Source organism: Leptomonas pyrrhocoris, assembly GCF_001293395.1.
Source record: "Leptomonas pyrrhocoris isolate H10 chromosome Unknown, whole genome shotgun sequence".
Lineage (NCBI taxonomy): Eukaryota > Euglenozoa > Kinetoplastea > Trypanosomatida > Trypanosomatidae > Leptomonas > Leptomonas pyrrhocoris.
This window is the reverse complement of record NW_015438358.1, coordinates 2063338-2078488: the sequence shown is the minus strand read 5'-3', so window position 1 is coordinate 2078488 and position 15151 is coordinate 2063338. Positions and strand designations below refer to the sequence as shown.

The following is a 15151-nucleotide window of genomic DNA, read 5'->3' as shown; positions in this document are numbered from 1 at the left end:
GGGAAATTGACATGGATGCGGTGTGATCGACGGCACACACACACACATGTATAAAAGAATCGACGCCCCTTCTTTCACTTGATTCCACAGAGGCGCATTCATGGATGCGTTCATTTCGCACTGCTTCCTGCTCTTCCTGCTCTTCCTGGTCTTGCTATCTCGATCCTTTTATTATTATTTTTTCATAACTGCGTGAATGCGTACACCTTCTCCTTTTTGTTGTTGCTGTTCCAACAATACAGTAAACACCACACGTCGAAATAGAGCATCACACTCAACGCCACCGAGTCCGTTCCACCGACAGAGCACATCCGTGAAAATCAGTCTACTGTGTTTTCTAGTGAACTCTCCTCTCTTTGCCTCCCGTCTGTGCTGAGTCGCACAAGCATACAATCTCCAATAAGCGTAAACGCGTTTTTTTTTCTTTCTTTGGAAGGTTCGTCCCAACGTTATAGACCCTTCGTGGCGCGCACGTCCCTTATTTAGAGCTCCACTCCATCCAGTCCTTCACACACGTTGGCTGCGAGTGGTTGGATGTCTCTTGTTTCGACATATAGAAAAAACTTTCTCTTCTCTTTGTTCCGTTCTGCAGATACCTCAACTTCTTCAACTCCGGCTTTTGCTACGCAAACGGTTTTTCTCGTCGTTTCTCTATAGACTCCATCACTCTCCTTCTTTTCTTTTGCTTACCATCCTGAAAAGGGATCTTCTGTTGTGCTTCGCCGATCAACTCCATCGCCATGTCCGATCCTTCCCTGACTGTCGTGAATCGCAAGGGCGAGGTGCAGGTGTATGATGCCAATAAAGTCCGCCGCCGCTTCGAGAGTGTGCTGGGCGGTCTCGACAGCAGCAACCTCGACATCAACATGCTCACAGAGAACGTGACGCGTGGCCTCACTGATCAGATTGGCTGCGAGCAGCTGGAGGAGTTGATTGCGCAGACGGCGGCGTACTCCGTCACGAAGCACCCCGATTACGGTCGCATGGGCGGCCGCCTCTGCACGTCGGCGTTGCACAAGACCACAAACCCGTCGGTGCTGGAGACGTTCCGCCTGCTGCACGACCACGTCACACTGCAGACCAAGAAGGCTTCGCCGTTGATTGCCGAAGACGTCTGGGAAGTCGTCCAGGCGCACAAAGACGAGCTGCAGGAGATGATCGATTACTCGCGTGATATGAACTTCGAGTTCTTCGGCTTCAAGACACTGGAGCGCTCCTACCTGCTGCGCGTCGAGACGAAGCGTGGCGAGATGCGGATTGTGGAACGTCCTCAGCAGCTGTTCCTGCGTGTCGCTCTCGGCATCCACCTCGCTGACATGAATAACGTGCGTGCGACGTATGACCTGATGTCGCAGGGCTTCTTCACGCACGCCACGCCCACCCTCTTCAATGCCGGAACGCCGAAGCCGCAGATGAGCTCGTGCTTCTTGGTCGCTTCGAAGGAGGACAGCATCGATGGCATTTACGATACCCTGAAGGAATGCGCCGTCATCAGCAAAGCGGCGGGCGGCGTTGGCCTGCACGTGCACAACATCCGCGCCGCTGGCAGCTACATTGCCGGCACGAACGGTACGTCGAACGGGCTTGTGCCGATGCTGCGCGTGTTCAACAACACCGCTCGCTACGTGGACCAGGGCGGCGGTAAGCGCAAGGGTGCCTTCGCCGTGTATCTGGAGCCGTGGCACGCCGATATCTTCGGCTTCATGCTGCTGAAGCGCAACACCGGCAAGGATGACCAGCGCGCGCGTGACCTCTTCTACGCCCTGTGGGTGCCTGATCTGTTCATGAAGCGCGTGGAGAACGAGGGGAAGTGGACGCTGATGGACCCGCACACGTGCCCGGGCTTGAGCGACTGCTACGGTGAGGAGTTTGAGCGCTTGTACGAGCGCTACGAGGAGGAGGGCCGCGGCGTGCAGACCATTGCGGCCCAGGATGTGTGGTTCGCTATCCTCGAGTCGCAGGTGGAGACAGGTGTGCCGTTCATCCTGTTCAAGGACGCGTGCAACAGCAAGTCGAACCAGAAGAACCTCGGCACGATCAAGTGCTCGAACCTGTGCACGGAGATTATTGAGTACACGTCGCCGGAGGAGACTGCCGTGTGCAACCTCGCCTCCATCGCGCTGCCCCGCTTCGTCGACATGGAGAACAAGCGGTTCGATCACACGCACCTCTACAAGGTCACGAAGCAGATCACCCGCAACCTGAACCGTGTGATTGACCGCAACTACTACCCCGTGGAGAACGCGCGCCGCAGCAACATGCGCAACCGCCCCATCGGCCTCGGAGTACAAGGTCTGGCCGATGCATTCATCCTGCTACGTCTGCCCTTCGCGAGTGAGGCGGCGCAGACGTTGAATACAGAAATCTTCGAGACGATCTACTTCGCTGCCGTGGAGGCATCGATGGAGATGGCGCAGGAGGAGGGTCCCTACGAGACCTTCCCGGGCAGCCCGGCCAGCCGGGGTATTCTGCAGTTCGACATGTGGAAGAACCCTCGCCCGAACAGCGGGCGCTGGAAATGGGACGCCCTCAAGGAAAAGGTGGTGGAATTCGGCATGCGCAACTCTCTGCTGCTCGCCCCAATGCCCACGGCGTCCACCTCGCAGATTCTCGGCAACAACGAGTGCTTCGAGCCCTTCACCTCCAACATCTACGTGCGCCGTGTGCTGAGCGGCGAGTTCCCGGTGGTCAACAAGTACCTCGTGATGGACCTGATCGCGCTCGGACTGTGGGATGAGCGGATGCGCAACGAAATCATCACCTTCAACGGATCTATCCAGACGATCGAAGGCATTCCCGACGACCTCAAGGAGCTCTATCGCACCGTGTGGGAGATCCCGCAGCGTACGCTGATCGACATGGCCCGTGACCGCGGCCAGTACATTGACCAATCGCAGTCGTTGAACCTGTTCCTACAGAGCCCTTCCTCTGGCCAGATCACATCAATGCTCTTCTACGCGTGGAAGTGCGGACTGAAGACGGGTATGTACTACCTGCGCACGAAGGCGGCAGCCGACGCGATTAAGTTTACGGTTGACGCCAAGCGAATGAAGGAGGTTAAGGACCTTGAGAACTCGCAGGTGCGCTCGTCGCAGCGTGGGTCGCAGCAGCCGGAGGAATGCGTGAACTGCGGGTCTTAAAGAAACGCATGCTATACAGCGTACGTTAGTTTTCTTGCTCGAGAGGCGGGAATGCTAACGGAGAAAGGGAGTAGGGTGCAAAAGGTGTTCGTTGCAGGGTGCGAAAGCGGCGCTTTTCATCGCCCTACTCTGTCTCATCTATTATAGAGGAACTTTCTTTGATTAATCCCTTCTTTTGTGCTTGTTCTCGAGCAGCGTTTTTTTCCCCGTTCCCCCACTTTCATTATTGTTTCTTTGTGAAGATTCTGCCTTTTTTTTCCTTGAGGGGCGCTGCAAGGAGGAACTCTGCGTTCTTAGAGCGTTTTGCGTGCTTGAGGCGATGCAGCAGGAAACCGCAAGGACAGGGTCTTCTGTCCCGCGCTGGAGGAAAGAAGAGCCGAGGAACATGGCAGGATGCCGTGAGGTGCTTCAACTCACGCTCTCTTTCCTTTCACTCTTCTGTTCTTCCTCCTCCCCTCCTCCCAATAGCAGGATAGCAATTTCTGTTCAAAGGTGGCACAGTTCGTTGCTTGTTCGCAACTGCTTTATCAGACGTGTGAAGGAAACAGCGAGAAAGATGTGTGTGTCTTCACATTCATCGTTTCCTTTTTTGTTCTTCTACATGTTTTCCTCTTCGTGCTGTCAGTCTCTATTTATATCTGCCTTGACGTGCTACCCTTTTTGCTCTCCACCGTTTACGTTGAACGCTGGGCTGAAGACAGATTTTTTTCTTTTCTTTTAGGCACTTCGCTCTTCTTTTTGTGTTTCTTCTTCTTTTGATTCATGGTATTCATGCGCCCGTATATAAGCGCGTAAATTGGACAACGAACGCAACACCCGTGGTAGCTCTCCGCGTCTCACGATGCTGTGCGAGATTCGCTTCCGTCAAAGGTTCGTGCTCACTTGCTTGCTGGCGCCGACTGCGTGCTGTCAATGTCCCATGCATCTCTTACGTTTCTGTACAGCGCACGAGCAGCAGCAGCGGCGACGTATATGCGCGACGCAATGGAATGGAGGCAGCGCAAAGAGGACCGTTGAAAGGGAACCAAAATTTGCTCAGATTGTAATGAATGCGGCGGTGAGAACAACGCGGTTTGCCTTGCTTCACGTGTGCTGGGATCTTGGTTACCTTCACAACCTGAATTATTTTTTTTTTAGAGATCGAATGCTTCTTGTTTCAACCTCTTTTCTTTTCTGTATGCACGTGCGCAACATGCTGATTTGATGAACACACGCAGCGCTTGCTATGGTTTTCACTGCATCTCATTTACTTGAGCAAACAAACAAACAAACGCTCTCACGATCAAGTGCGGCGAGCACCTCTAGACCGACGCTCGCACGTGCGCACAGCTTCGCTGCCAGTTTCAGCGTCTTCTCTTAGATCTTACTTAAATCGTTGACGCTCTCTTTTAGACCTTTTCCTATCAATGAGCCGGCAGGCAGCGCGCTCGTCAGCGGCGGAGCCGTCGTCGCTTCACGAGCGACCCATTCCCGAACTGCGAAGCGAAATAAAAAAGTTAGAAAGCATTCTGGAGGACCGCAAACTATTGTTTGTGGATCTATGCGAAATGAGCGGGACGTCGACAGCGGTGACACCTGGAACTGGTGCGTCCCCAAGTCTGCCCCGGATCGCGGCTGCGTCCGACGACCTGGCCGCCGAGGCGCGTCAACTCGCTGCCCGCAACGCCTTCCTGACGAGCGAGATTGCAGTGCTGGAGTCGATGGAGCGGCAGTTCGCCAGCGACCCGCGCGTGCTCGATAAGCGGAATGAGGTGAAGCTGGTCAGGATGCAGATCGCACAGGTGGAGCGTGATATTGCCACCTTGCAGACGGTAAAGAAGCGCCGCGATGTCGGCTTGCGGGCCATTGGCAGGTCCGAGGAGCAGGTACGCCGTGCGCGTGGTCAGCAGCAAGAGGTGAACACCGAGCTGCGCGAAGAGGTGCGGCAGCTCACGGAAGAGCTGCGAGGGCTGGAGAGGACGGACATCGACACGCACGAGCGGTATGCGCGGCTGCAGGACCAAATAAAGCTGTCGGTGACGGATAACGATGTACAGGCGCTGCGTGACGAAGTAACAAAGCTCGAGGCGGATATCGAGAGTCTGTTGGCGAAGGAGGCGGCGGTGCGGGAGAAACGGGCGTCTGCGCGGGACGAGGATCACCGCAGCATCGTGAAGACCCGCCGAGAGTGTGCCGCGATGGAGGAGGAGGAGGCTCGACTGCGGAATGTGCTGATGCAGAAGGATTTGGAGCTGAAGCGCAGCTACCAGGCTGTGGGCCGCCTTAGCATTTTGGACCGTTAGGACACTTTCAAACCCTCTGCCACGGAGTAAATTTTTCTCTTCACGTGCTTCGCTGCTTTTTTGCTTTTAGAGGTGCTCTTCGTTGAAGAGCTTCCAAAGAGAAAAATAAACGGAGTTGGGCAGGTGTTCCGTTGACGATGCGAACCCGAGGCTTTCGTTGGAGCGATAAAATTGCTTCTGCCCGCAAATCGGTGCGTTTCTAGAGTCTCTACTCCTTCAAAATGGTGCGCCTCGTCCGACGAAGAAAAATATATATGTGCAGCTGCATCTTAGCTCTCTTCGAAAGGCATTTCTGTTTGCTTTTTTTCCCCCCTTTACGCTCCGCTTTCCTGCTCTTCTTTTCTTTCTTTTATTCACTTTGTATCTGCCGTTTGTCGTCTTCGCCTTCCGCGATTGCCGCCTTTCATTCCGTGTTGGTAACGCATTCGTTTTCACGCGCCGTCACACTGTGGGACTATATCACTTCTTTCGAGCACCGACGAAGCCTAGCTGCGAAGCGGAGTACGTGTGCGTAACACAGACTCACCACCAACATCTCGCTGGCGTACGCACGCGCACGTTTCAGGACACGGCGAAGGGCGCCTTCCCGTTAGCATTAGATCACTGTTTCTTTTTGTTCCCCCCTTTTTCCTTTACATACTTGTACTTTCTCCTTTGTTTTGACGCTGTCCTTCTTTTTTTCCTCCTTGAGTACCTGCATGTTTCACCCTTGTGCTTCTTCTCCATTTACAGTTGTATGTATCTCTGTTCCGATATTATCCTATCTTACTCGAATAGCTGATCGAAACACATTGCGGGCACTATTCTCCTTTTTTTTTTGGTATTGATTTCTCGGTGACAGCACGAACGCGCGTGCCGGCTTGTGGGCTTACAGTTCTTCTTCTGTTTCCCTTCCCCCCCTCCGTTCTCGCTCACCCCGTTTCTTCACCTTCAGTTCCTGGTACTTTTGCACCAGCACTTCAAGCAAGCCAATTGTGAGTCGTTTCCGGAAAACGACAGAGGTAGCTCTTTGTTCCTCGTATATTCTATTTTAGTTTTTGTCTTGGTTATTGTCTTTCATCTTTTCGTTTTTTTATGAGGGGCAGCCGTAGCTAGCTGAGCTCGTCGTTGCGGTGCACCGCAGTTTCGAAGTCGAAATCTCTTTTTGTAGTACTCCACCAACTCGTATTTTCTTTCATCGTTTGTTGATTGATCTGTATATAAGGATTTAGGCAAACTCCTTTGGAGTTTTTTTTTCTTTCATTATTTTTATAGGCCTTCATTTCTGGAGCTGCTTTACCGTGACTTAAGGACAGAAGAAATTCAAGTCGTCGAGTAAAGAAACGCTGAAAGAGGAGAAAAAAAACACCTCGGCCTACCCCCCCCCCCTACGCACCAAGTTGGACGTTCAACACCTGCATCTGCACACTACCCCGTTTTCTATCGGTAGTGAACGCATCTGCCGTGAATTTCTACTTCTTCATTAGCTCGGATACTTCCCCCCTCTTTTTGTTTGCTGATCGGTTAGTTGTCCTTCTTCTGTGCTTTTTTCTGCACCGCTGGCGGTAATAAGCGTCGGTTCTTTTTTCTTTTTCTTGTGTTGTCGTCGTTCCTCGTGAAGTCCATATATATAAATATCCAATTGCTGCTCCTTTTGTATTTTGTACTCGCTGCTGTCTTCTCCTGTTGAAAGTAACCCGTTCGATTGTCCCTTGCTCGCAATCGAAAGACATTAACAAAGTGCGTTCAAACGAGAGAGAAAAAGCGACGGTGGTGAGTTTTCTTTTCTTTTCTTTACAGATAGATAGTCATCTGCCCTTTTTCTCCTTGTGTCTTGTTCGCTGAGTAGCTAAGGGGGCACTGCGGTTTGCAGTATCGTCTTTCTTGTTCCTTATCCCACTCTTGTAGTGAAGCAGTCGAGATGCCTGGGAGACTCGGAAAGCGTCGCGGGTCTGTTCACGGACAACATAATGAGAACGTGACACCTCACCTCACCTTAGCGCCCATCGAAGTTGCCGTCGGCGGCGACGACCCGGCCAGGTCGAGTCTCAGCAAGAACTACAGCATCTTTTCCATCGGTACCGACGCGCCAGAGACGCCAACCCTCCGGGGCGGCGCTGCGGTGGATCACACCTCGCTCTCTCGCAGTTCCGGTGTGACGGCGCTGCTGCGGCCTACCAGCGAGGTACCAGCCGCGGTGGCGGCCGGACTCCTGCTCCAGCCGCTGTCGTTGTCTTCGAATGCCAGTCCGCGACTCACACACAGCAGCCTGACACACTCTGACTGGGCCTCCTACGTCGAGTTTACCGGCGTACCGGAGGCGGGTGGGCTGCGTGATGTCAATGAAGGCGCGGCGCAGCAAAACGCGTCCTCGCTGCCGGTGCTGACCACCATTTCATTTCCGGCCGCACGGAATGCGTCCCGCTCCGTTGGCGGCGGCTCTGCGTCTCCGCCTGCAGTGAGCGCCGCCGCCGCCGCCGCCACCCCCATCCCCACAGGCGACGCCCCGCCCGCAGGCGCGTCCACGACGACGATGCACGGGATGAGCGCCACCTCGCCGAACTCCTGCAGCCCAAGCCGCTCCATGACGCTGTTGGAGCGTCGCAACAATCGGGAACGCAGCATGATCAGCCTCTCCTGCCCGTCCGGACTGAACGTGGAGACGCTGCAGGCGAGCATGCAGGACACCGGCATGGCCGCCGTGGAGGCGCAGGAGACGACGTCGCTGCTCACGCACGGCTGGTCCAAGACGGTTGCGTCTGCGGCGTTGCTCGGTGACTTCGAGGTGCCACGCACCAGGTCCACGTCGGACGCGGTAGAGAAGAGCAGCACCGATCGCAGTGATGGTGGATCGAGTGCGACGCCGCACCTATTCCCCGACCAGCAGGCGCCTCTCGCCTCGCCTGCATTTCGCCGTGTCGGCACCGCTGCGTATCGACGTGCCGGTCCTGCACTCCCGCTTAACGCGGCGTATGCCGAAAGCGCTCCTTCGGCAAGTCCAATAACACCGGCTGCACAGGGGTGGGCATTTGCGGAAGCGGCGAGCAAGACGCTGGACGCCATTCCCGGTGCGATCAAGGTGGCGAGCTACAACATCCTCGCCAGCCGTCTGGCGTCGACAGACCTGTACCCACATTGCCCTCCATCGGTGCTCAGTGAGGACTACCGCATCAACCGCGTCAAGGAGGAGCTGAGGCAGGTGGACCCCGATATCCTGCTCGTGGAAGAGATCAGCGTCAGCGTTCACGAAGAGTTATTGGGCCCTTACTTGAAGTCTGCACTCGGGCTGGAGGGCAACCACGCGGTCATCACGGACCGCAACGGGCAGCCGCGCTGCTCAACGCGGCTGCCCACCGCAACGTCCGCCACGCCATCGCAGAAGGGACCGTCCAGCACCCGCAAAAAGGTGGACGGCTTCAACCTCGCGGTCCTCCGCGGCACGGGCGGCGTGGCGAACACGCCGGTGACGCCGGCGTCTCCGTCGTACGCGGCTCGTGCGGCCGGCGACCCCCACGCCGTAGCGGCGGGTGGAGAGGGCAAGGGTAACTCCTCCCTCCCGCCTCTGGTCGGCACCGGCTCCAGCGCGACTCGCTCGCAGCCGCAGTGCGGTAACGGCTCTCTCTCTGGCGCGCCCGCCATAGGCGGCAAAAGCTCCCGATCCCCGCTGCGCAGTCGCGCACCCCCCTCGCTTTCTTCCTTGGGGGCGACTTTCACCACGTCGGACACGACGAACTCGACTCCTCCGCCGTCCTCGCATGGTGATCGGCTGCAGGGGAGTAACAGCGCACTGGAGCTCAAATCGATCGCCGCAGGTGTGACAGCTGCGGCGCCATCCGATGGCACACGGCGGAGTCCGCGCAAGAGGCCGGTCTCTGATCCGCTGCCGTCCCCATCGCTCCCGGCTGCGCCAGACGTATCAGCCGCGAACGGCGGTGCGGAAAGCCACCGCCGTGTTGAGATGGACGGGGTGGCTGTCTATTACAAAGCAAACCGCTTTCGTGTGTTGGAGGTGGTGCCGGTGTACTTCAACGCCATTGCGGCCGCCGAGGGGCGTCTGACGCCCTACGAGCACCAAAAGCTGCAGGTGAACTCGCACAACGTGGCCCTCCTCACCGTCCTGCTCGACACACAGGCCCCAGGACTGCAGCACGTGTACATCATCGCGGCGGTGCACTTCATCTGGCAGCGCACCAACGCGCAGCTGTGGCAGGCGCATCAGCTGATGTGTGCCCTGGAGGAGCTGCGGAGCCGCTACAGCAGAGTCGAGGCGGACCTCGCCACGGCCGCCGCGCCGCGCCACTCGCTTCGTGTGGACAACCTGCCCACGCAGCCGCCTAGCCTGGCGGAGACCCCGCTGTGCCACGAGATTGGGGCGCGGAACGGTGTGCGGAGAGAGCTTCCGAAGCCGGCGTCGCCGAGGCGGCGGCACAGCGTGCCATCGGGGATCGCGACGGGCCCGCCCGACACCACCGCCGAGAGCATCAGGACGGCGACCGCGGCGGACGGCGGCAACGTCCACAACGCCACCGCGTCGCTGGGGACCGCCGACCGCCCGCCATGGCGCCGTGAGAGCGTGGTGTCGGCGTCGACCACCATGGGCGGGGTGCTGGTGACCTGTGTGATCGGTGGCGACTTCAACTCCGACCGCAATGGGCCCGTGATGGAGTACCTGCGCACCGGTTGTGTGCCGGAGGGCGTGCAGGTGATGGACTACTGGAAGGCCGCGACACCACTTGCGTCCCCCCTTTGTGAAACAGCGAATGCGATGGAGGAGAAACGAGTAGACACGGTGCGGAACAGCATCGGTGAGGAAGAGAGGAGTGCCGAAGAGAAGCAACCCGCGCCACTGCCGCTGCCGCCGGCGCTGCGGAGCATCGTTGCTCACACCCCGCCCGAACGTCCTCAAACCGTATGTATGCCGAGGCTGGACGTCAGCACGCTGCCCCACCCGAACTCCTCCAGTTCTTCGTCCTTTGGTTCGCCACCGTCGCCGGTGCAGCCGTCCATGCAACCTCGGCGACAAACTCAGTCCCCGCTGGGCACCTTCGACGACGACACCCCGCTGCTGGCGGAAGCGGCAGCGGACGCCGTTGCGTTGCAGCCCTCGACCCCGCCGCGGCACCGCCAGTCGCAACCGTTCCCCAGTCGAACCCGCGACTTGGTCTCTGCACTGGTGGACAGCGCTGCCAGCACCCCCGAGAGCGAGGCCGCTGCCGTGCCAAACGACGCGCCGGTCCACGTGGTGAGTGCGGCGCCGGCGGTGTCCCCGCGCTCCACAGCGGAGAGTCCGCATCGGGTGCCCAGCCTGAGCCACTTCCGCTTCGGCCGCACTTCGCCCTCGCCCATCACGTCGCCGGACTCTGACAGCATGGCGGAGGTGGCGGAGCACAGTTCCGTTGCCCCGCCGGTGCGTGCCACGACGGCGAGCGTGTCCCCCGCTCGCACGCGCTGCCGCAGCCACGACAGCCAGTCCTCCCTGTCGCACAGTAGTCGTCGGCACAAGGCGTACCGGTCGAGTTCGCGGACGAACAACGAGAACCCGCTGATCGGCTCCGCAGGGTCGACATCGCTTTACTCGCGCCGGCGAGCGTCCGTTGAGGCGCCGCGGTCGGCGGGGAGCAGCGCGTTGATGGACTTCGCACCCGGCAACAAGTCCGCTTCGTGCAGTCACAGCGTGAGCGAGTACGAAAGCGTTCTGAGCAATCCGTTTGGCACTGGAGGGTGCTCGATGAGGCTTCCGCAGCATGTCCACAACGACACCCCGAGTGCGGAGTCTAGCGTGACGTGGTGGATGTCGGAGGAAGGGCAGGGACCGGGGCAGCAGCAGAAGCCGCTCCCGCCGACGCCGGTGCGACGCCGCAGTTACACGCCGGGGCGACTGCAAAGGTTAACGCCGACTCTTCTCAGCCCGTCGCCCAACTCCTCCGTTGAAATCAGCACCCTCGCCACGCCAGGGAAGGCAGACCCTCCCGCGAAGCAGCACACCGTCTCCTCCCCTGCCAACGGCAGCAGCGGCGATAGCTGGGGCATCTTCGGCTCCCTCATTCACCCCCAGCTCTCCCAGATGGACAACTGCGAGGCCCCACCGGCACCGAGAGCCGGCGCAAAACGCCGCCCTGCCAACCACAACGCCACACACACGGTCTCTGGGGCCTCGACAAACGGGACGTGCGCCGACGGCCCACCGGCATCTCCGCAGGCGCCGCGACAGCACCGGATCGATGCCGAGGGCGGCGCCGGCACCATGCGGACCACCACCACCACCTCCGCGACGAACTCCGTGGAACGGTACTTTTCACCGGTGGAGAAGGGGCCCTTGTCGCCGTCGTCGTCGTCAGACTCCGTCTCCTCACACGAGATGCCGTGGCCGGCGGCGCTCGGGGAGGCGGCGCCGTTCAAGCCGGCCCTAGGACTTATTGACGACGTCGACCACGCCCTCCGCCTCAGCGACGCCTACGCGCCGTATTGCCACCGTCACCCATCTCGCGTGTCCGCGGTGAACCCGTCGACAAACGCGGAGGGGAAGGTGCTGGATCACATCTTGTATGAGGATGAACACGTGGTGTGTGGGGCGGTGCTCCGACTTGGGGTGCGGCAGGAGTTGCCGAATGCGCGTGTGCCGAGTGACCACTACATGATCGGGGCTGTGCTGGTGCCCATTCAAGAGCTCCATCACTCATAAAGCTGCCTTTCTTTCTTTTTCTTTTGCTTCCTGTTGCCCTCTTCTCCTTTTCTTTATCTCTTCGTCTGTGTCGAGGTCAAACATAGCAGTCTTCGGGTGACAACGGGGACTCCTAATACATATATTTTCGCTTGTTGTGTTCCCGCAACGTTGCGGTGTATATTCAATATATAGCTAAGAAGAAAGGGGAGGGAGGGAGATGTAATTAAACCTGGGCGTGATCGGCGTTACCGTTCGCGCGAGTCGATTTCCGCTTTTCTGTTTCTCCGTTGTCGTTGTTTCCCGTTTCGCTGCTGTATATTTATTGATGCGTGTGAGTGTGTGTGTGTGTTGAGGATGCGCGCGCTGCTCTGACACCAACCTGGCCATATAGCCTCGTGCCATGGGTGTCTTCTTCTGTTGGTTTGGGTATCGGAAAATTATTGTCTTTGTGGAAGATGGGAAAAGAAGAAGATGCGCATGCGCCGTCTAGCACAGCCGACATGTTTTGTTTTTATGAATTCGAATCGTTCTCTTGTTCTCTTGCTTTTTCTTTTTCTGTTTTTTTCTCTCTTATGTTTGTCACTGACGGCGAAGAATTACTTGCGTGTTAGCCGGCAAACGTATGCGCGTAGGCACGTGTGCACGCGGCGGAGAGGCAGCGCCTGGTGTAGGCCCGTATGTACATCCTCAATGCTTGTGTTTTCTTCTCTTTCTTTCCCGTCCGACATCATTTTGTTTTTTTTTCTCTCTTCTCGGTCTTTTTCTTTTCTTTCTGCCTGAACACTCGTGTGCCGTGTCCCTTCCCCGCTTCACAGATTTCCGGGAATCTTCCACCAAGCGCGAATGTATATGTCTCTCGTGCGCGCGTGTAAAACAGACGGCAAGCAGACAAAAAATAATAATAGTAAGAACGGAGCAGAAACGGCTTAGCGCAAAACCCCGTACCTTGGCAATAAGAATCCAAAGAAATAAAAACCAACAACCACAACAAAAAAGACGCGGAAAAGAAGAAGATACATGTGCTCGTTATGAACGTCGTGAACCTAAAAGAAGAAAGGTGCGCAATGGGTAAGTATTTGCGTAATTGAAGCGGCGTCTTTTTGCCACGTGCACTTCTAACACAGAAAACTAAGTGGCGGTGTCTTCGATGCGCGTGGAGTGGTTGATATTTTACCCACCTCAGGCTTCACGTTTGGTAAACCCAACGGAAAATGATTGCTGGATGTTTCTTCCTTCATTTTCATTTGCTCATGTATACATGTTTTTCGGTGTGCTGTTGTTTTCACAAGTTTCCTTTCCTTTGCTGTACTTCTCCACTTCCTCTTCCTCCCCCTCGCTCCTCCGTTACGCTGACATTGTTGGCTGCTTTGGACTGCGACCGTCTTCGTCTCCTCCCCGTAAAAATAACAATAATAATAATGCGTGTTATCAAGGTTTTATCTTGTTTTCATCAACACAAGTTTTTCTAATTGTGTGTTGCTTCATCCGCAATAATATCTGCGAAGGAAACATCATGGGCCGCACAGAGTCATCAGAGTCGTCGCCGGGCTTCCGCAATGATGATCGTCTGTTGAACACCGACGACCTCAAGCACGCTTTGGATCTCGCCGTGAACCTCGGCAAGCCGTGGACGGAGCGCAGCGAAGACGGCACCTACCGTCTCTTTCAGCTGCCATTTTACTGCAAGAAGGTGCTGTGGGACGATGGCCTGGCAAGCTCGAAGAACCCCACTTTTCAGAAGTTCCTCGAGAGCGACAGCTTCCAAGAGGCAACCAACTCGCTGGTGAAGGCGCTTGACATGGACGGCGATGGCAAGATCACACCGAAGGACTTTCAAATCATGTACGACTCGAAGCTGACCCCGGCCCTCTCCGGTAACCGTGCCACGCTGGACAAGTGCCTGCCGTTTGTCGGGCAGTGCACGTTTGGCTTTGTCGTCGGCCTCGGCTTTGGCGCACTGACGCGCAATATGTACAAGGGCAAGTTCTGGATCGCCGGCACCGGTCTCGCCATCTACAGCGGCGTGCAGTACCTGGCGCAGCAGAACTTTGTGAACCAGAAGGTGCTGGAGGAGGCCTTCAGGGCGAAGGTGAAGGAGCTGGCAGATGTAAACGGCGATGGCGAGATCAACCGGGACGACCTCAACTCACTGGTGCAGAACCGCGTGCGCTTTATCGCCACGAAATTGGGCCCCGGTGGCTTGGCGCCTGGGGTGGCGGGTTACGCGTCACTCGCGCTAGGCTTTGCTCGTGGTGTCCGCTGTATCTGATGGAGACCGAGATCTTCCATTTCACCTTTTATGCTGACTGATTTTTTTTTTGGACTATATATGGCTTATACCGTCTGAGAAGAAAAGGAAGGAACCCCTAAATAAGCGTCTCATCTGTCTTGGAATTCTTTCTCTTTCTCCTTCTCTTTCTCCTTCTGGTTTCTTATCATCTCGTGTGCAGTAGATCTCTTTTTCACCGTTTCGTTTTAACGCATGCACCTCTTTCTATTGCTCCAAGCAAGCTCATAGTAGCAGGAGTGGAGAGCGGATCACTTCTCTTTCTCTCTCTCCGACGATTGCCGTTTTATCTGGGTGTTCATATGACTTACGAGAGGAGCGCCCCATTCTCTCACGTGATTTTACGACTTTCTCTTCCAAAAAAGATTTGTTCTTTTCCTTCCCTTTTTAACCGAAGAAAACGGATCATTGTGTCTTGCGAAAAACAACAACAACGGAGGTGCTCTGCTTCGCGTGTGTGTGCATTGCATTTGCACGTGCGGTGCGTGGAGAAAGCGCCCCCGCATCCTCCTTTTTTTCTTGTTGGCCGCTGTCGAGCTATTCCTTTGATTTTACCCGCTGCTGCCCTTTCCCCTCGATGATCAATTCCGTTCTCTTTCCAACCTCTTTCTTCTTGACTTCAGCTCTCTGCTTTACGGTGCTGATCGGCGCCTTCACAAGCGCGCGTACCCACTCAGCGATCCCTGCCGGTGTACGCGAGAAGGCGACGCAGAAGGCAGGACACGAGAAGATAAACCACGCACTTTTTCTCCCTCCCTCCCTCCCCCCCTCTCTCTCTCTCTCTCTCTCTCTCTACTAA

At 56.5% G+C, this 15151-nt stretch overlaps 5 protein-coding genes across 8 annotated transcripts in view; all 5 read left to right on the top strand.

Annotated features, from left to right (window-relative positions):
- Nucleotides 1-241: 241 nt before the first annotated feature.
- ABB37_01744 (putative ribonucleoside-diphosphate reductase large chain) lies at nt 242-3140 on the top strand (the record flags this gene model as incomplete). 2 transcript variants are annotated; one of them, XM_015798364.1, is made up of 1 exon in its annotated part: nt 242-3140. In XM_015798364.1, the coding sequence occupies exon 1, from the start codon at nt 741-743 to the stop codon at nt 3138-3140; it is 2400 nt and encodes a 799-aa protein (XP_015663884.1). In that variant the 5' UTR covers nt 242-740. The 2 variants fall into 2 exon arrangements, with proteins under 2 accessions (XP_015663884.1, XP_015663883.1); XM_015798363.1 differs by having other exon boundaries at nt 592-3140.
- A 1216-nt stretch (nt 3141-4356) lies between these two features.
- On the top strand, nt 4357-5422 carry ABB37_01743 (hypothetical protein; the record flags this gene model as incomplete). Its single annotated transcript, XM_015798362.1, has 1 exon — nt 4357-5422. The coding sequence occupies exon 1, from the start codon at nt 4547-4549 to the stop codon at nt 5420-5422; it is 876 nt and encodes a 291-aa protein (XP_015663882.1). The 5' UTR covers nt 4357-4546.
- A 472-nt stretch (nt 5423-5894) lies between these two features.
- ABB37_01742 (endonuclease/exonuclease/phosphatase-like protein) lies at nt 5895-12083 on the top strand (the record flags this gene model as incomplete). 2 transcript variants are annotated; one of them, XM_015798361.1, is made up of 1 exon in its annotated part: nt 5895-12083. In XM_015798361.1, exon 1 carries the CDS (start codon nt 7323-7325, stop codon nt 12081-12083), a length of 4761 nt encoding a protein of 1586 aa, XP_015663881.1. In that variant the 5' UTR covers nt 5895-7322. The 2 variants fall into 2 exon arrangements, with proteins under 2 accessions (XP_015663881.1, XP_015663880.1); XM_015798360.1 differs by having other exon boundaries at nt 5906-12083.
- A 1414-nt stretch (nt 12084-13497) lies between these two features.
- ABB37_01741 (hypothetical protein) lies at nt 13498-14334 on the top strand (the record flags this gene model as incomplete). 2 transcript variants are annotated; one of them, XM_015798359.1, is made up of 1 exon in its annotated part: nt 13498-14334. In XM_015798359.1, exon 1 carries the CDS (start codon nt 13579-13581, stop codon nt 14332-14334), a length of 756 nt encoding a protein of 251 aa, XP_015663879.1. In that variant the 5' UTR covers nt 13498-13578. The 2 variants fall into 2 exon arrangements, with proteins under 2 accessions (XP_015663879.1, XP_015663878.1); XM_015798358.1 differs by having other exon boundaries at nt 13525-14334.
- Nucleotides 14335-14974: 640 nt separating this feature from the next.
- ABB37_01740 (putative mitochondrial hypothetical protein) overlaps nt 14975-15151 on the top strand; it is a gene marked incomplete at its 3' end in the record, with an annotated part of 1000 nt that continues 823 nt past the window's right edge. The window contains exon 1 of the mRNA XM_015798357.1: nt 14975-15151. This exon is cut by the window's right edge and continues 823 nt beyond it.